This window comes from Mesoplodon mirus, assembly GCF_964341445.2.
Source record: "Mesoplodon mirus genome assembly, chromosome: 10".
Taxonomy (NCBI): domain Eukaryota; kingdom Metazoa; phylum Chordata; class Mammalia; order Artiodactyla; family Ziphiidae; genus Mesoplodon; species Mesoplodon mirus.
Window position 1 is genome coordinate 94,313,248 of NC_138986.1, and position 20,144 is coordinate 94,333,391.

General features: G+C 36.3%; 1 protein-coding gene across 1 annotated transcript in view; it reads left to right on the forward strand.

The window, feature by feature from the left end:
- The window catches only part of IRAK1BP1 (interleukin 1 receptor associated kinase 1 binding protein 1), a 39,450-nt gene extending 22,287 nt beyond the window's left edge, over positions 1–17,163 (forward strand). Inside the window, exons 3-4 of the mRNA XM_082634363.1 lie at positions 16,199–16,329; positions 16,437–17,163. Coding sequence (XP_082490489.1) covers positions 16,199–16,329; positions 16,437–16,707 — 402 coding nt within the window. The 3' untranslated portion in view covers positions 16,708–17,163. The remainder of the gene's footprint in view (positions 1–16,198; positions 16,330–16,436) is intronic.
- The last annotated feature ends 2,981 nt before the right edge of the window (positions 17,164–20,144 follow it).

The window sequence follows — 20,144 nt, forward strand, 5'->3', positions numbered from 1 at the left end:
TTAAAGATTGTATGATCAGGATTTTATGACATCAGAGTATGTTATATGTACTTGTGGCTAGGTTACAAGACTGCTCTCTCTTCCTGGCTCCAAACATCTTGGGGTACATTGGGGCAGTCAGGCTGCCTCCTTTGCCAGAGGAAACAAACAGGAATGAGATTAGATTGGAATATTGTTTATCTAATCAGAGAATCTTTGCCATTAGAAGTGGAAAATACCTCAAGAAATCACCTAGTCCTACCTTCAGGCAGATAATAAATTACTTTTTCTAATTTTAAGGGTGTGACCTTAGGCTTAGATAGCTTAGGCTCAGATTTTTCAAAGACCATATTATAAGAATTAGAATAGGGCTTCCCTGGTGGTGCAGTGGTTGAGAGTCCGCCTGCTGATGCAGGGGACAAGGGTTCGTGCCCCGGTCCGGGAAGATCCCACATGCCGCGGAGCAGCTGGGCCCGTGAGCCATGGCCGCTGAGCCTGCGCGTCCGGAGCCTGTGCTCCGCAACGGGAGAGGCCACAACAGTGAGAGGCCCGCATACTGCAAAAAAAAAAAAAAAAAGAATTAGAATGGAAATTAGGATCCTGGCTTCTTACCTGTTGAGATAGTAATTTCCACAACACACTGTTGTCCCTACACTTACTTTAATAAATTTATAATTTCTTCACTTAAAATCTAATCATCTTATGATGATTTTAGGGGTCCATTTGGCAAATGTATTATGTAGTAGTGGGGACCAAAACATACCTTTCAAAACAGGATGAAGAGTGGTCTGGTAAGATTCCATATTATGGAAGTCAAAGACTGGGAGCTGTTCTAGCACTCCTCCAGTAGTTATTACCTGTTCGGACTTCAGGTTGTAGTGAACATAGATGGGCTCTGGTTATCTTAGTTAATGCGACTTGTTGTGAGGGTACACTAGTAAGTACACTAGGAGGAAAAGGAACAGTCCCAGCAAACATTCAACCAGGCTTCATGGAAAACTGGCAAGTTTTTCAGACTGATTTATTCTAGGGACTGACCCGCCAGGTACAGAGTGTGCTTTCGAGCTGCTTATTTTGTTGTAAGACATGGCTAAGTGAGGACTTGGCTAAACTCTGCTCCTCGTCCTTTTTCTGTACTTACCTTTTTAATGTCTTATATTTGAATTTCTTAAGAGAGAATCTGATTATATTTTGTATAGGGCTCCCCAGTAGCCAGAACTCTTATATAGTGTAGTCTAATACGTGATTGCCCTTAAGTCAGCATCGGCAGAGACCAGGATGGTAGGGTCATGAGGTATAAAGTATGCCAACCTGTGCATAAAGAACAATGTGTGGCTTTATGGCTATGGCTATAGTGAACACCAAAACCTAATATCTGATGTATACCAATATTCTCACAGGTACTTAAATATACAGACAGAGATTAGATGGTAGAACATTACTTTTCACATAATATCTGAAATTTTCATCCTGAAAGGCACTTCAGAGATTCTTTTTCTAACCTCCTGCCTACCCTGCTGCTTCAGCTTATTTTAAAGATAAGATATTGAAAGTTAGAAATTATCTAAGTGAGTTCTTTAAGGGTGGGTGGGTGTTTGTATGTTTGGGGTTGGAGTAAAACCTTGGCTTTGCAATTCTTATATCTCTACTCTTTCCACTTCTCATGTTGTTTTCCTGTTACAGTTTCAGTGTTGGAGGGATTTTAAAAACCTGGGATATAGTAGGCATTCAGTAAATGTCTATTAAATAGAAAAAGTAGTATAACCAGTTTCCCCCCTCCTTTTCCTTGCATGTTTCCATGTGTCAGGTGTTTTCCATACGTTATCTCATCTAATTTTAACTCTTCATCTTTGTTGTGAAATATTTTATACATAGATAGGTATGAATATAAAAGGCCAATTCCACCTTCAGACATCTAATCGATATACAATTTTCTAACATTAAACCAAGAATTGACTTACTAGTACTTATCCATTTTAATTATGTACCTCTCCAAGGACAAAACAAATATTTCTTCTTAGAAGTATATACTTGAGGTTCAGTATCATATTTTTTTTTTTTTTTTTTTTTTTAGAGAAGAAGCTGGGTTTTTTTTTTGTTTTTTTTTTTTTTTAACCCCACATTTGTTTATTTATTTATTTTTGGCTGTGGTGGGTCTTTGTTTCTGTGCGAGGGCTTTCTCTAGTTGTGGCAAGCGGGGACCACTCTCTTCATCGCGGTGCGCGGGCCTCTCACTGCTGCGGCCTCTCCTGTCGCGGAGCACAGGCCCCAGACGCACAGGCTCAGCAGTTGTGGCTCACGGGCCCAGCCGCTCCGCGGCATGCGGGATCCTCCCAGACCAGGGCTCGAACCCGTGTCCCCTGCATCAGCAGGCAGACTCCCAACCACTGCGCCACCAGGGAAGCCCTCAGTATCATATTAATGCTACTTTTTTCTTCACCAAGTGTAAGGATCCCCAGTTTCTTTGGTCATTTCTTATACAACAGACTCTCTCTTTTGTTAATCAATTTCCTCCTAAAGCATCTATAACTATAGTGTCCTAATTGTGATTCCATGTTAGAGAAAGATGATTATCTTCCTTATTCTGGAATGTTTATTTCTAATAACACATACACGCCTGAACATTTTGGCACTTGCATCACATTGTTCCCTTCTGTTGAGCTTACAGTCATAAACAATGATTACAACTAAAAAAGTGTCTTTCTCACTTGGGGCTTTTAAATCATATTTCTCCTGTCATCTTATAGTTTGTTATTATCACCCTGTGTTGAGCAAAAATACTGCTCAAAATTAAAGGCCAACTATAGACTTTTTCAGAAAGCTGAAAGAATTCATTACCTGTAGACTTGCAATACAAGAAATGCTAAATGAAATTGGGTAGGTGGAATGAAATGGTACTAAAAAGGAATAGGAATCTACACAAAGGAATGAAGAGCACTGAAAATGGTAACTACACAGGTAGATATGATATTTTTCTTATATCATCTCTATATCGCTACATCTATATAGAAGGTAATTGTTTAAACAAAAATGGTAATGATGAACTTTAGGAATTCTAACATATGTAAAAGTAAAACATACAACAGCAATAGCACGAAGGTCAAGAAGGGAGAAATAGAAGTATAATATTGTAGGTTTCTTATATATGAAATGGTATATCTCCTGAAGGTAGACTGTGATAAATTAAACATGTATATACTATAAACTCTAAAGCAGACACTGAATTAACTACAACAACAAGAGTTGTAGCAAAGAAGCCAATGAAGGATATCAAATAGAATAATAAAAATATACTCAATCCCCCCCCAAAAAAGGCAGAAAATGGGGAGGGGGAAAAAAGAAAATATGAGACAAATAGTATAGCAAGATCAGAGGTTTAAATATACCATATCAATAATCACATTAAATATAAATATTCTAAATACCTCCATTAGAAGGCTTATATTTCAGATTGTATAAAAAAAAACACACCTCACCTGTAAGCTGCTTGCAACAAATGTACTTTTTTTTCTTTTATTAATAGAATTTATTTTTTTATATCTTTATTGGAGTATAATTGCTTTACAATGGTGTGTTAGTTTCTGCTGTATAACACAGTGAATCAGCTATACATATACATATATCCCCATATCTCCTCCATCTTGCGTCTCCCTCCCACCCTCCCTATCCCACCCCTCTAGGTGGTCACAAAGCACCGAGCTGATCTCCCTGTGCTATGCAGCAATGAAGTGAGAGAGTAGCATTAACATATATACACTACCAAATGTAAAATGGATGGCTAGTGGGAAGCTGCTACATAAGACAAGTGTACTTTAAATATGAGGGCACCAACTGGTTAAAAGTAATGGCAGACTTTCAGTTTCTTAGTCTACGTGTTAGGAGCTTAGAAGTCACCACTGCATCCTAACAAGTAAAAAGCTGAAAAAAACCCTGAAAAATCAACAACTCTTCTAGGATCCATAAGAGAGGTGAGCATACAGGGCACACTGCTACCCGCAAAACTGGAGAGACAGACAGGCAGACACAGTGAGTCACAGCTTACCAGAGCAGAGACAACAGAAACCACCTCCAGAAACGGTGCCCGGGTAGGAAAATCTGAACTATAATTGACAAATTCCTGGAGGCTCAGTGTGGACAACTCTGAAAATTAAAACTCTAGAGAATCCAGTCATAGAGGGGGACCCACAGTTTTGTGAGAACCTCCACGTGCTCAACTAGGTTCTCACTGTGAACATGTGAAAAAACTTCCCTAGTGTGTCTGGCAGAGGGAGGGGAAAAGGAACCATTTTGAAATATGCCAGAGTACTCTGTTCTTCTTAAGAAAGTCTGTCCTCAGGAGAAACTAGGTAAGCAGACCTTAACCTGCTGGTATATTATCAGAGCCTAACTAACCAGAGGGAAGGGAAATACCAAAATCCAATCCACTCTAGCCATTTTCTTCTACCTAAAGAGGAGGAGAAAACAACAACAACAACTCAGAAATACTTGTGAAGTTCAGTCTGGAGGCAGTGGCTCACTAAAAAACTGAGAATCATAAAACAGTAGAACACTTTCCCTCTCCCTATATCTTACCACCACATTACTAAAGACTTATTTACAGCAGTTCCTTTTACTCAGTATATCATGTCTAGTTATCAAGGAAAAAATTACAAGGCACACCAAAAGGCAAAACATGCAGTTTGATGAGACAGTGCAAGCATCAGAACTAGAGATAGTAGGGATGTTGGAACTATCAGACTGAGAATTTAAAACAAATATGATTAATGTGCTAAGAGCTCTAATGGATAAGTAGACACCATGAAAGAACAGATGGGCAACATAAGCAGAGAGATTGAAATCCTAAGACCCAAAAAGTAATACTAGAGATCAAAAACACTGTAACAGAAATGAAGAATGCTTCTGATGGGCTTTTTAGTAGACTGGATGCAGTAGAGGAAAGACTCTCTAGGCTTGAGGGTATCTCAATAGAAACCTCAAAAACTGAAAAGCAAAGAGAAGAAAAACTGGGGGAAAAAAAACCCAGAATATCCAAGGACTACGGGACATCTATAGAAAGTATAACATACACATAATGAGAGTATCAGAAGGAGAAGAAAGAAAGGAACAGAAGAAATATTTGAAGCAATAATGACAGAGAATTTCCCCAATAAATGCCCAAAAAGACCCCTACTGGTGAGCTTATTATTTTCAAACTACAAAAAATCAAAGATAAGGAAGAAAACGTGAAAGAAGCCAGAGGTAAAAACACCTTACCTATAGAGGAAGAAAAATAAGAATTATATTTGACTTTTCCTCCGAAACCATACAAGAAAAGACAGAGTGGAGTTAAACACTTAAAAGTGTTGAGAGAAAAAAAAAACCCAACCTAGAGTTCTCTACACAGTATCCTTCAAAATTGAAGGAGAAATAAAGACTTTCTCAGACAAAAATTGAGGGAATTTGACTAAGACTGTTTCTTTGGGGGGTGGGGGTGTTTTTTGTTTTTTGTTTTTTCTTTTCTGGCCGCACCATGCAATTTGCAGGATCTTTCCCAACCAGGGATTGAACCAAGGCCACTGCAGTGAAAGCCCAGAATCCTAACCACTAGGCCAGCAGGGAAGTCCAAAAATTGAGGGAATTTGTTACCATTAAGGCTGCCTTGCAACAACTGTTAGAAGAAGTTCTTTAGAAAGAAGGAAAATAATACAGATCAGAAACCTGGATCTATGTAAAGAAAAGAAAAACATCAAAAAAGGAGTAAGTGAAGGTAAAATACTTTTATTTTTCTTATTCTTTTTCTTAACTTCTTATTTTATACTATAGTTGATTAACAATGTTGCATTAGTTTCAGGTGTACAGCAAAGTGATTCAGTTATACATATACATGTATCTCTTCTTTTTCAAATTCTTTTCCCATTTAGGTTGTTACATAATATGGAGCAGAGTTCCCTGTGTTATAGATATTTTTCTTATTCTTAATCAATCTAGTGAATAACAGTTTGTTTAAAGTAATAGCAACAATATATTCAATTTTGTATGCTTATGCATGTTTCTTATATATATACTTGTGTATGCTGATATATAAGTGAAATGAATGACAGTAATGATACAAGAGATGGGATGGAGGAATTAGGATTATTTTGTTATTATAAGGTACTCACACAACCCATAAAGTGGTATAGTGTTACTTAAAAGTGGACTTGGATTAGCTGTAAATATGTATTGCATACTTTAGAGAAACCACTAAAAAAAGCTTAAAAATATATAACTGATATGCTAAGAAAGGAGGAAAAAGGGAACCATGAAATGCTCAGTTAAAATCACAAGGGCTTCCCTGGTGGCACAGTGGTTAAGAATCCACTTGCCAGTGCAGGGGAAATGGGTTCAAGCCCTGATCCGGGAAGATCCCACATGCCGTGGAGCAACTAAGCCTGTGTGCCACAGCTACTGAGCCTGCGCTCTAGAGCCCACGAGCCACATCTACTGAGCCTGTGTACCATAACTACTGAAACCCGTGCACCTAGAGCCTGTGCTCTGCAACAGGAGAAGCCACTGCAATGAGAAGCCCGCACACTGCAACAAAAAATAGCCCCCGCTTGCAGCAACTAGAGAAAGCTCACACACAGCAACGAAGACCCAACACAGCCAAAATAAATAAATAAATGAAAAATGTTTTTAAATCACAAAAGGCAGAAGACAGAACTTAGAAAAAGGAACAAGGGCAACAAATAAACAGTAAAGAATATGGTGGATATTAATCCAACTATATCGGTAATGCTTTGAACATCAGTGGTCTAAACGCAGCAATTAAAAGACAGAGATTGTCAAACTGCATCAAAAAACACTACCCAAGGGCTTCCCTGGTGGCGCAGTGGTTGACAGTCCGCCTGCTGATGCAGGGGACATGGGTTCATGCCCCGGTCTGGGAAGATCCCTCATGCCGTGGAGCAGCTGGGCCTGTGAGCCATGGCTGCTGAGCCTGCGCGTCCGGAGCCTGTGCTCCGCAACGGGAGAGGCCACAGCTGTGAGAGGCCCGCGTACCGCAAAAAAAAAACAAACCACTACCCAACTATATGTTATCTATGAGAAATCCATTTTAAATATAAAGACATATATAGATTAAAAGTAAATCCATGGAGAAAAATTAATCATGCTAACACTAATCAAAATTTCTTTTGAGTCACTATTATAATTTCAGACACAACAGACTTCATAACAAGGAGTTATCAGGGATACAGAAGGGCATTATGTAATGATACAGGGGCAATTTTCCCAGAGCCATAACAATCCTTGGGGACTTCCCTGGCAGTCCTGTGGTTAAGACCCTGCACTTCCAGTGCAGGGGGCATGGGTTCGATCCCTGGTCGGGGAACTGAGATCCCACATGCTGCATGGTGGCACAGCCAAAAAAAAAAAAAAAAAAAACTCCTTAACGTGCATTCCCCAACCACATGAGGCAAAAACTAATAGAACTGCTAGGAGAAATAGATGAGTCCACTATCATAGTTGGAGTCTCCAACTCCCTTTATCAAGAAGGGACAGATTCAGCAGGCATAAAATCAGTAAGGACCTAGTTGAACTTAACAGTACCATCAATTCACTGGATAGAATGGACATCTATAAATTACTTCCTCCAAAAACAGTATTCTTCTTCTCAAGCTCTCATGGAGCATTCACCAAGATAGAACACATTTGGAGTTTGGGTCTTTTGAGCACAAGCCACCCATTCTCATTGCTTGGCCCTGCAGTAAACCTTTACTTCCCCCACCCCCACCGCCAAAAAATACATTTTAGGCCAAAATTTATACCTTAACAAATTTAAAAGGATAGATCATATAATGTCTGCTCTCTGACCACAGTGGCATTAACCTAGAAATCAATAACAGAAACGTAATTGGAAAATCCCAAAATACATGGAGATTAAACAACACACTTCTAAATAACATGGGTCAATGAAGAAATCTCAAGAGAAATTTTAAAATATCTAGAACTAAATGAAAATGAAAATGTGTGAGATACAGTGAAAACAGATTAGAGAGAAATTTTAACATTGAATGCATATAGTAAAAAGAAGAAAAATCTAAAATAAATAATCTAATGATTCCACCTTAGGAAACTAGAAAAAGAAGAGCAAATTAAGTCCAAAGTAAGCAGAAGAAAAATAATAAGAATTAGAGCAGAAATCAGTGAAACTGAAAACAGGAAATCAATAGAGAAAATTAGTGAAACCAAAAGCTAGTTCTCTGAAAAGATCAATAAGATTGATAAGCTTCTGGCCAAACTAAAGGGGGAAAAAAAAGAGAAAGAACAAATTACTAATATCAGAACTGAAAATGGAGACATCAGTACAAATCCTATGGAAATGCATTACAAGATAAGAAAACTACAGACCAATCTCTCATGAATATAGAGGCAAAAATCTTCAACAAAATATTTCCTACATACCAGCAATAAACAAGTAGAATTTGAAATTAAAAACAATTTTCTATAGTACCGCAAAACATGAAATACTTGGGTGTATATCTAACAACATACATGTACAAGATTTATATGAGGAAAACTTTGACACTCTGATAAATTAGATCAAAGAAGAGCCAAATAAATGGAGAGATATTCCATGTTCATGGATAGAAAGACTCAATATGGTCAGGATGTCAGTTCTTCTGAACTAGATCTATAGATTTGATGCAGTCCCAACCAAACTCCCAGTAAGTTATTTTGGCGATATTGAAAAAAAAAAATGATTCAAGTTTAAATGGAGATGCAAAAGAACCAGAATAGTCAATACAGTATTGAAGGAGAAGAACAAAGTTGGAGAAATGACATTCCCTGACTCCAAGGCTTACTAAAAGGCTTCAGAAATCAAGATAGTGTAGTAGTGTTTGAAGAATAGACAAATAGATCAGTGGAACAGAATAGAGAGCCATGAAATAGACTCCTGTATAATCAACTGATTTTTGAGAAAGGAGCAAAGGCAGTACAATGGGGCACAATCATCTTGTCAACAATTGGTGCTGGAACAACTAGACATCCACATACAAAATAAAAAGTATCTAGATACAGACCTTGCACCCTTCAAAACATTAACTCAGAATGTATCATAGACCTGAAGGTAAAACACAAAACTGTAAACATATGAGAAAACCTAGATGGCCTTGAGTATCACACTGACTTTGTAGATACAACACCAAAGGCATTGATCCATGAAAGAAATAATTGGTAATTGGTAAGCTGGACTTCATTACAGTTAAAAACTTCTGCTCTGGGGGCTTCCCTGGTGGCGCAGTGGTTGAGAGTCTGCCTGCCGATGCAGGGGACGCGGGTTCGTGCCCCGGTCTGGGAAGATCCCACATGCCACAGAGCAACTGGGCCCGTGAGCCAAAATTACTGAGCCTGCGCACCTGGAGCCTGTGCTCCGCAACAAGAGAGGCCACGATAGTGAGAGGCCCGCACACCGCGATGAAGAGTGGCCCCCGCTCTCCACAACTAGAGAAAGCCCTCGCACAGAAACGAAGACCCAACACAGCCAAAAATAAATAAATAAATAAAGCAAACTGTCAACAAGTAAAACACTATTATATTTAAAAAAAAAAAACTTCTGCTCTGTGAAAGACAATGTCAGGAGAATAATAAGAAAATTCACAGACTCAGAGAAAATATTTGCAAAACACACGTATTTTAAAGGACTGCTATCCAAAATACACAAAGAACTCTTAACCTCAACAGTAAGAAAAAAAATTAAAAATAAACCAAAGACCTTAACAGATGCCTCACTAAAAAAGATATATAGATGGTAAGTAAGCATATGAAAAGATGATCCACATCATATGTTATTAGGCAGATGCAAATTAAAACAAATGAAATGTCACTGCACACTTATTAGAATGGCCAAAATCTGGAATGCTGACAACACCAAATGCTGACGAGGTTGTGGAACAAGAGGAGCTCTCACTCATTCCTGGTGGGAATGCAAAATGGTGCAGTCATTTTGGGAGACAAAGTTTCCTATAAAACTAAACATATTCCTACCACATGATGCAGCAATCATGCTCCTTAGTATGTACCCAAAGGAGGTGAAAATATATGCTCACATAGAAATGTGCACATGGATATTTATAGCAGCTTTATTCATAATCGCAAAATTTGGAAGCAACAAAGATGTCCTTCAGTAGGTGAATGGATACATAAACTGGTACATCCAGAAAATGGAATATTATTCAGCACTAAAAATAAATAAGCTCTCAAGGCATGAAAATAGGTATGAACCTTAAATGCCTATTACTAAGACAATCAGAAAAGGCTACAAACTGTATGATTCCAACTATATGACATTCTGGGAGAAGCAAAACTATGGGGACAGTAAAAGGATCAATGGTTGCCAGCAGTTGGGGGGAGGGTGGGATGAATAGGGGGTGCACAGAGGAATTTTAGGGCAGTGAGAGTATTCTGTATGAGACTATAATGATAGATGCATGTCAGCATACATTTGTACAAACCCAATGAATATAAAACACCAAGAATGAACTCTAATGTAAACTATGGACTTCTGGTCATTATGCTGTGTCAGTGTATTGGGTTGGCCAAAGGTGTTATGGAAAAACCTGAAAGAACTTTTTGGTCAACCCGGTAGGTACACATATTGTAACAAATGTACCACTCTGGTGGGGAATGTTGATTATGGTGAGGGGGAACTATGTGTGTGGGGGGTAGAAGGGTATATATGGAAAACCTCTGTTCCTTCCTGTCAGTTTTACTGTGTGCCTAAAACTTCTCTAAAAAAATAAAGTTTTAAAAAAACAGATCAATGTGTTATTTAAGGCCTGTGTTTCCTTATTCATTTTCAGTCTGGATGATCTGTCCATTGATGTAAGTGGGATTTTAAAGTCCCCTACAATTATTGTGTTACCATTGATTTCTCCTTTTATGTCTGTTAGCATTTGCCTTATATATATAGGTACTCCTATGTTGAGTGCATATATGTTTACAATTGTTATATCTTCTCTAACACATTAGTCCAAATGGACTTAATTGATATATACAGAGCATTCCAGCAGAAAGCAGCAAAATACACATTCTTTTCAAGTGCACATGGTTCCATGTGCACATTCTCCAGGATAAATCACATGCTAGGCCACAAAACAAGTCTCAGTAAATTTAAGAAAATTGAAATTATATCAGGCATCTTTTCTGACCACAATGCTATATGACTAGAAATCAACTATTTAGAAAAACTGCAAAAAACACAAACGTGGAGGCTAAACAATATGCTACTAAACAAGCAGTGGATCACCGAAGAAATCAAAGAGGAAGTCAAAATTTACCTAGAGACAAATGAAAATGAAAACACGACAATCCAAAACTTATGGGACACAGCAAAAGCAGTTCTAAGAGGGAAGTTTACAGCAATACAAGCTTACCTCAGTAAACAAGAAAACTCTCAAGTAAACAACCTAACCTTACACCTAAAGCAAAAGAACTAACAAAACCCAAAGTTAGTAGAAGGAAAGAAATCATAAAGATCAGAGCAGGAATAAATGAAATAGAAATGAAGAAAACAATAGAAAAGATCAATAAAAGCCGGTTCTTTGAAAAAATAAACAAAATTGGTAAACCTTTAGCCACACTCATCAAGAAAAGAAAGGAGAGGGCCCAAATAAATAAAATCAGAAATGAAAAAGAAGTTACAACTGACACCACAGAAATACAAAGGATCATAAGAAACTACTATGAACAACTATATACCAATAAAATGGACAACCTAGAAGAAATGGACAAATTCTTAGAAAGGCACAATCTCCCAAGACTGAACCAGGAAGAAATAGAAAATATAAACAGGCCAATTACAGTAACGAGATTGAATCTGTAATTTAAAAACTCACAACAAACAAAAGTCTAGGACCAGGTGGCTTCACAGGTGAATTCTACCAAACATTTAGAGAAGAGTTAACACCTGTCCTCTGAAACTATTCCAAAAAATTGCAGAGAGTGAACACTTCGGAACTCATTCTGTGAGGCTAGCATCACTCTGATACCAAAACCAGACAAAGATAACACACACAAAAAAAGAAAATTACAGGCCAATATCACTAATTAACATAAATTCAAAAATCCCCAACAAAATATTAGCAAACCGAATCCAACAGTACATCAAAAAGATCATATACCATGATCAAGTGGAATTTATCCCAGGGATGCAAGGATTTTTCAATATCTGCAAATCAATCCATGTGACACACCACATTAACAAATTGGAGAATAAAAACCACATGATCTTCTCAATAGGTACAGGAAAAGCTTTTGATAAAATTCAACATCCATTTATAATAAAAACCCTCCAGAAAGCAGGCATAGAGGAAACATACCTCAACATGATAAAGGCCATATATGACAAACCCACCACTAACATCATTCTCAACAGTGAAAAGCTGAAAACATTTCCTCTAAGATCAGGAATAAGACAAGGATGTCCACTCTTGTCACTTTTATTCAACATAGTTTTGGAAGCCCTAGCCACAGCAATCAGAGAAGATAAAGAAATAAAAGGAATCCATGTTGGAAAGGAGGAAGTAAAACTGTCACTGTTTGCAGATGACATGATACTATACATAGAAAATCCTAAAGATACCATCAGAAAACTACTAGAGTTCATCAATTAATTTAGTAAAGTTGCAGGATACAAAATTAATACACAGAAATCTGTTGCATTTCTGTACACTAACAATGACGTATCAGAAAGGGGAACTAAGGAAACAGTCCTATTTACCATCTCATCAAAAAGAATAAAATACCTAGGAATAAATCTACCTAAGGAGGCAAAACACCTATACTCTGAAAACCATATGACAGTTATGAAACAAATTGAAGACAACACAAACAGATGGAAAGATATACCATGTTCTTGAATTGGAAGAATCAATATTGTGAAAATGACTGTAGTACCCAAGCAATCTACAGATTAAGTGCAATCCCTATCAAAATACCAATGGCGTTTTTCACAGAACTAGAACAAATAATTTTAAAATTTATATGGAAACACAGAAGATCCCTAATAGCCAAAACAATCTTGAGAATGAGGAACAGAGCTGGAGGAATCATGCTCCCTGACTTCAGACTATACTACAAAGCTACAGTAATCAAAATAGTATGGTTCTGGCACAAAAACAGACACATCAATGGAACAGGATAGAGAGCCCAGAAGTAAACCCATGCACTTATAGTCAATTAATCTACAACAAAGGAGGCAAGAATATACAGTGGAAAAAAGACAGTCTCTTCAATCAGTGGTGCTGGGAAAACTGGCAGCTACATATAAAAGAATGAAATTAGAACATTCTCTAACACCATGTACAAAAATAAACTCAAAATTGATTAAACACCTAAATGTAGGACTGGATACCATAAAACTCCTAGAGGAAAACATAGGCAGAAAACTCTTTGACGTAAATCACAGCAATATTTTTTGATCTGTCCCCTAAAGTAAAGAAAATAAAGGTAAAAATAAACAAATGAGACCGAATTAAACTTAAAAGCTTTTGCACAGCAAAGGTAACCATTGACATAATGAAAAGACAACCTACTGAATGGGATAAAATATTTACAAATGATAAAAGATACATGCACCCCAGTGTTCATCCAGCATTATTTGTAACTGCCAAGATACGTAGGCAACCTAAGTGTCCATCAACAGATGAATGAATAAAGAAGCTATGGTATATATATATGTGTGTGTGTGTGTGTACAATGGAATACTACTGAGCCATAAAAAAGAATGAAATTTTGCCATTTGCAGCAACATGGATGGACTTGCAGGGCATTATGCTAAGTGAAATAAGTCAGACAAAGACAAATACTGTATATCACTTATATGTGAAGTCTAAAAAATATAAAAAGCTAGTGAATAAAACAAGAAGCAGACTCACAGATATAGAGAACAAACTAATGGTTACCAGTGTTGGGGGGCAGGGGCAATATAGGAGTGGGAGAGTGGGAGGTACAGACTATTGGGTATAAGATAGGCTCAAGGACATAGAGTTACAACACGAGGAATAGAGCCAATATTTTGTAGTAACTGTACATGGAAAGTAGCCTTTTAAATTGTCCAAAAAATAAAAAATTAAATTAAAAAAATTAAGTGCAACTATTTAAAAAAAAACAGATCAGTGGCTTTCAGGGGCTGGGATGTAGGGAGCACAGGGTAATTTGAGGAAGTTGATGGGACTGATCATAATGGTGGCTACGTGAGTAAATGCATCTGTCAAAATTCATAGAACGTATACTAAAAGGAGTGTATTTTGCTCTCTGTAAGTTATGCCTTAATAAACCTGACTTTAAAAAAAAATCAAAGGGGTGCATAAAGATATACCATGCTAAAATAACCAAAAGAAAGTTGTAGTGGCTATGATAATATCAGACAGAGTAGATTTCAAAGCAAAGAGTATTACCCAGGTAAAGATGATTTTATAAGGATAAATGGGTCAATCGAGAATATAACAGTCTTAAACACTTATACATTTAATATTAAAGCTTCAAAACACTTAAGGGAAAAATGATAGAACTGAAATATTTGAAATTTAAATAACATACTTCTCAATAACCCATGAGTCAAAGGAGAAGTTAAAAGAGAAATTAAAAAGTGCATACATTTAAGGGAGAATTTATGCCATTTCTGTACAAACTTTTCCAGAAAATGAACAAGCTGGAATACTTTCCAACTCATTATTTGGAACCAGAAGATAACAAAACCGGGGGGTGGGGGGGAAGGGCGGGGGGACATTATAAGCAAAGAAAACTACAGACCAGTGTCCATCATAAACTTATGTGCAGAAATTATAAACAAAACTTTAGCAAATCAAATCCAGCGATATATATAAAGGATAATATATAATGACCAAGTATGGTTCATCCCTGGAATGAAAGGTTGGTTCAACATTCAAAAACTGGTCAATCTAATTTATCATATTAACAAGAAAGAAACATATGATGATCTCAATAGATGAAGAAAAACATTTAACAAAGTCCAACATCCATTCCTAATAAAAATTCTCAGCAAACTAGAAATAGTAGGAAACTTCCTCAAAATGATGAAGGGAACCTATGAAAAGTCTACAGTTAACCATCATATTTATTGATAAAACACTGATTGCTTTGTGCCTAAGATCAGGAACAAGACAAACGTATCCACTCTCACAACTTCTGGAAGTTCTGAGAAGTTCTAACCAGTGCAGTGAGGCATGAAAAAGAAATAAAAGGCATCCATACTGGAAAGTAAGAAGTAAAATTGTCCTTATTCATGGACAGCATGACCATCAATGTAGAAAATCTAATGGAATCTACAAAAAAACTATTAGAACTAATAAACATCAAAAGTATAAAATACCTAGGGATAAATCTGATCTTTTAACTGTGTATGCTGAAAACTACAAAATATTGCTAAGAGAAATTAAAGAAGACCTAAATAAATGAAGAAACATACCTTGTTCCTGATTTGGAAGACTCAGTGTCATTAAGGTATCAGGTCTTCCTTAATCTATATTTAGAGTCATTGCAATCCCACTCAAAATCCCAGTCAGCTTGAAAAAAAAAAAAAAACTTGAAATTGACAAACTGATTATAAAAGACATTATTCACTTAATATTGAAACCAGATAGAACATCAGCTTTCCCTGGATAACATTTATGATTAAAGGCAACTGTTCTTCAGTGTATAAGATGACTCAGGGGGTTACCTCATCCCTCTATTTCTCTTTGCTGCTTCCACATATTTAAAGGCAGAGGACATAGTGAAATAGATGAACTTCTGCATATAGATCTGAAAATAACTTTTGGAAGAAGAAACATACCTCAAATGGCAGCAGTGAAGTATGAAGTAATTACCGCTAATCAGGAAGCTAACTAATGGCATAGATGACTAAAGAGTCATGAAACATTTATCAGGGTTAGAATTTAGCTGAATAATAAAGTTGAAGGGGAAACCCTCCAGTTCTCTTTCATAAAAAGTCTCTGATTTAAAATGAAGTTTTAAATGTTCAAGTCAACATTAGATAAATTACAAAATTCATAAGCAAAAATAAATTTAATAACGAAACTTAGTTATACGTACCAAGTAGGTCTTTCATATCTGTTACATACTATAAAATGACCTCATTGTAACCTGGCTTTACTTTTTTTAACTCACATTTAGAGAAAGATTTGAAATAATGCATCAGACATGAAAATAATTTCAATTTTCATTTCATTTACAGGTCTGCATTACATTTACTGAATTTGGAAAAATGCAAAATATTTGTAACTTTCTTGTTGAAAAGCTAGATAGCTCTGTTGTCATCAGTCAACCCCAGTTCTATCATACTCCAGGTTCTATTGAGAACCTTCGGTAAGTTAAGCACATCTTTAAATTAATTATCAACTAATTAAACAAAACTGTTCAGTGCTGCGGTTTGTTGAATGTCGTATTAATAATCTCTGCATTTAATTCCTAAGACGGCAAGCCTGTGTTGTTGCTGTAGAAAATGCATGGCGCAAAGCTCAAGAAGTCTGTAATCTTGTTGGCCAAACTCTGGGAAAACCTTTATTAATCAAAGAAGAAGAAATGAAAGAATGGGAAGGCCAAATAGATGATCACCAGTCATCCAGACTCTCAGGTTCGTTAACTGTACAACAAAAAATCAAAAGTGCAACAATACATGCTGCTTCCAAAGTATTTATAACTTTTGAAGTAAAGGGGAGAGAGAAGAAAAAAAACCACATCTGAAATTCTGACCAAAATATATTGTGTTTGTATCTTTTTGTCTATTTTTATACTTTTTATAATGTTTGCTTTTGTCCTGAATATATATATATTGTGTAGTATATAAAGTGTTTCTCCCCCAAGCCTGTCAATCCTTGAATATAGTTCCACAGAATACTTATGTTTACTTTCTGTTTTTGAAAACTTACTATGGGAAATACTCTTTGGAAATAAATGTGTTATATGTGCACACTTGCATAGTGACAGTTCATATAAGTGTATGTGTAAATAATTTTATATTCCTACTACAGGACAAAATATTGACACAGTTATTAACATGATTCTTAACATTCATAGAAAGAATGATGAGCAATACATAACTTTTGATAAAAGGGTAATGAGATATACTAAGAAAATATTTTGATGACAGAAATAAAAGATAATATATGGACCAGACTCTCTTCACTAGGGCTCCTTTGATTATACAAGTACTCTCCAGTACAAATATATATAATGCAATCCATATATGTAATTTAAAATTTCCTAGTAGATACGTTTTTTAAAAAGTAAAAAACAGTTGAAGCTAATTTTAATATTTTATTTAACTCAGTATATCCAAAATATTATCATTTCAGCATGTAATTATTCTTAAAATAATTAATGGATATTTTATATTCTTTTTTATACTGTTTTCAAAATCCAATGTGTATTTTATATTACAGCACATCTCAATTCAGATGCTAAATTTTCATCAGAAATACTTGATCTGTATTTAAGTTTCTTAAAATATAGGCGGAAAAAATAGATTCACATACCCAGTTGTTCCAGACATTCTTGAAAGATCTAGTAACCGGATCACGTGTCAGTTTTTAAATTAAATTTTTTTTTTAATTTAAAATTCTGTTCCTTAGTTGCACTAGCCACATTTCAAGGACTCGAAAGCCATAAGTAGGTAATGGCTACCGTGTTGGACAGCGCAGGGCCATACACTGAGAAAATACTGATCCTTAAGGCTATCTGAGCAAGTACATATCATTGCTATTGCATTATACACCATCTGCAGGTGTGTCTACATAAGCCAAGTCTGTTATGCAGCACAGGCTTTCCATTCCCTGCCATACACCTAAGCCCTAGGGTTTTTCCTTTGACATAGCTTGACACTCATATACCAATGTTTCTTTCCTATAACGTATTCCAGTATGTAGTTTTCATCCCCACTCACCTTCTTAAGTGGCACTAAAATCGCTTAATCCATCTCTTCTGTAGTATCCTTGGTGGGAAGGGGTTTGGAAGCTAAGAAGAAAAATTTTAGAATCCAACACTGCTATTTTAAAATCCTGATTTTACTACTAGAATGTAAGCTCCTTTAGAATGGAGATCTTGTCTTTCTCATTCACAGCTGCATTCTCAGCCTTAGCATAGTGACAGGGCGAAGAGAGCCCTCAAATATCTGCTGAGCAAGGTACTGGTTATAGAAACTTGGCAAGGCACTTTAATTTCTTTAAGCTTCTGTTTCCTCACCAATGAAATGAGGCTAATAATACCTACCCTGCAGTGTTACTATAAGGATTAAAGTCGATAACTGTAAGACCACAAGAATAATGCCTAGCACATAGCAGTTACTTGGTAAATGGTAGCCACTACACCAGCTGCATTCTTTGATTATTGTCAACCCAAGTAAAAGTTGGCTTTTCCAAATCTATCATTAAGATGAATTTTTAAATAGTCATATTAAAAATAAACTTATCAGAAAACCAGTTTAAGGTATGTTGAAGTTTTATTTCCAAAAGGAGTTAAATAAATTATATTTTAGCTTTTACTTATCCAGTTGGGTAGAAAAGTACAATTGAGTGTACATCAAGAAAAAAATTGTTCATACTCAATAAAATTTAATCATGGGGGCTGATTTTTCTTAGCCATGGCTTAGTTGTATCTTTGGTACCATCATATTTGGTAAAGAAGGTTTTCAACTTAGCAATAAATACCTAAAAACAAACTTTAAGTTAGCAAACACTTTTTAGAATTTACAGGCATTTTTAAAGATGTTGCCTCGGGCTTCCCTGGTGGTGCAGTGGTTGAGAGTCCGCCTGCCGATGCAGGGGACACGGGTTCGTGCCCCGGTCTGGGAGGATCCCACATGCCGTGGAGCAGCTGGGCCCGTGAGCCATGGCCGCTGAGCCTGCGCATCCGGAGCCTGTGCTCCGCAACGGGAGAGGCCACAACAGTGAGAGGCCCACATACCACAAAAAAAAAAAAAAAAAAAAGATGTTGCCTCCAAAAAAATCCTATAAAATGGACAGTCCTACAATTCTGTAGAGCATCTAAGAGAAGTAATCCTTCAAAGAGTGGACTGGTTTATGTATGACATCCTGTGTACTTTAAGACTAAGGGTATCCAATTTAGTTGTCAGTTAATGGCAAGTTAATTTCTGACACATGGCAGATACTGGAGTATCACAATGAATTACTTAGGGGACCTGTGCCACAAAGCCTGCTAGAATAAACTGATTATCCCGAACTTAATCCTGACAGAATTTCTTTCTTCTGAACCCCTTTTTAAAGAAAATCTTTCAAGAAAGCAAAAAATTGTAATTGTTGTTTTCTCAAAGAAAATTTCTTTCTAATTAGGATATTTGAAACAGACCCACTGTGTTCCAAGCTCCTTTTTAGAAGGAAATACTATTAAAATAAGGTTTCTGAATATTACTGATAAAATTTAGGCTTCCATTCAGCTACATACTAAAGATTACATTTTTTGTAGTAGTGATTTACCTTACTTATATCAGTATTCTTATTTGACAGTTAATTTGAGTTCAATGTAAATAAGACCTGGAAAAATATTTTTTAACTTAAGATTTTGTACCTCATATTCCATAAATATTGTTATGACCTCCTTGAAAATGTAGGTTTAGGAGATGCAAATTCTGTCAGACTTGTTGATGAGAATTTGATAATGAGGAATTCTTCTCATTGGCCTAAAAACAATAAAAACATGAATTATGAGGTCAAAAGTGGGAGTTAACATATTATTTACATTACAAAATTATGTGGAAGACAAATGTATTATTATTCATTCCAGAACAAAACTATATAAATTGGTTTAATCAAAATAACAGACATTTATTATTTTATTCATATTATATTTGCAGCCACATAGTTTCTCATAGCCATGAAAGCTCCTGTGGCCTAAATCACTTTAACATGTTCAGTTATGTTCAAAAAGACTAGAATTAACAGTGGCTTACCCAAGTCAAACACTTCTCAGGGTGAGGTAATAGATACTTTTCAAGAGGAATTATTTGTACTATGTTATTAAAAAGAATAACATCCTTTTATAACCTGTTTAGCAGGGGGATATTCTGTTTCAGCCACTCTCTGGAGCTCTGGCTTCAGTGTCCCAACGAAAAGTACTCCCAAATAGCCGTGCCACTTATGGGTGCTCACCAGTCCCACCTCAGAATG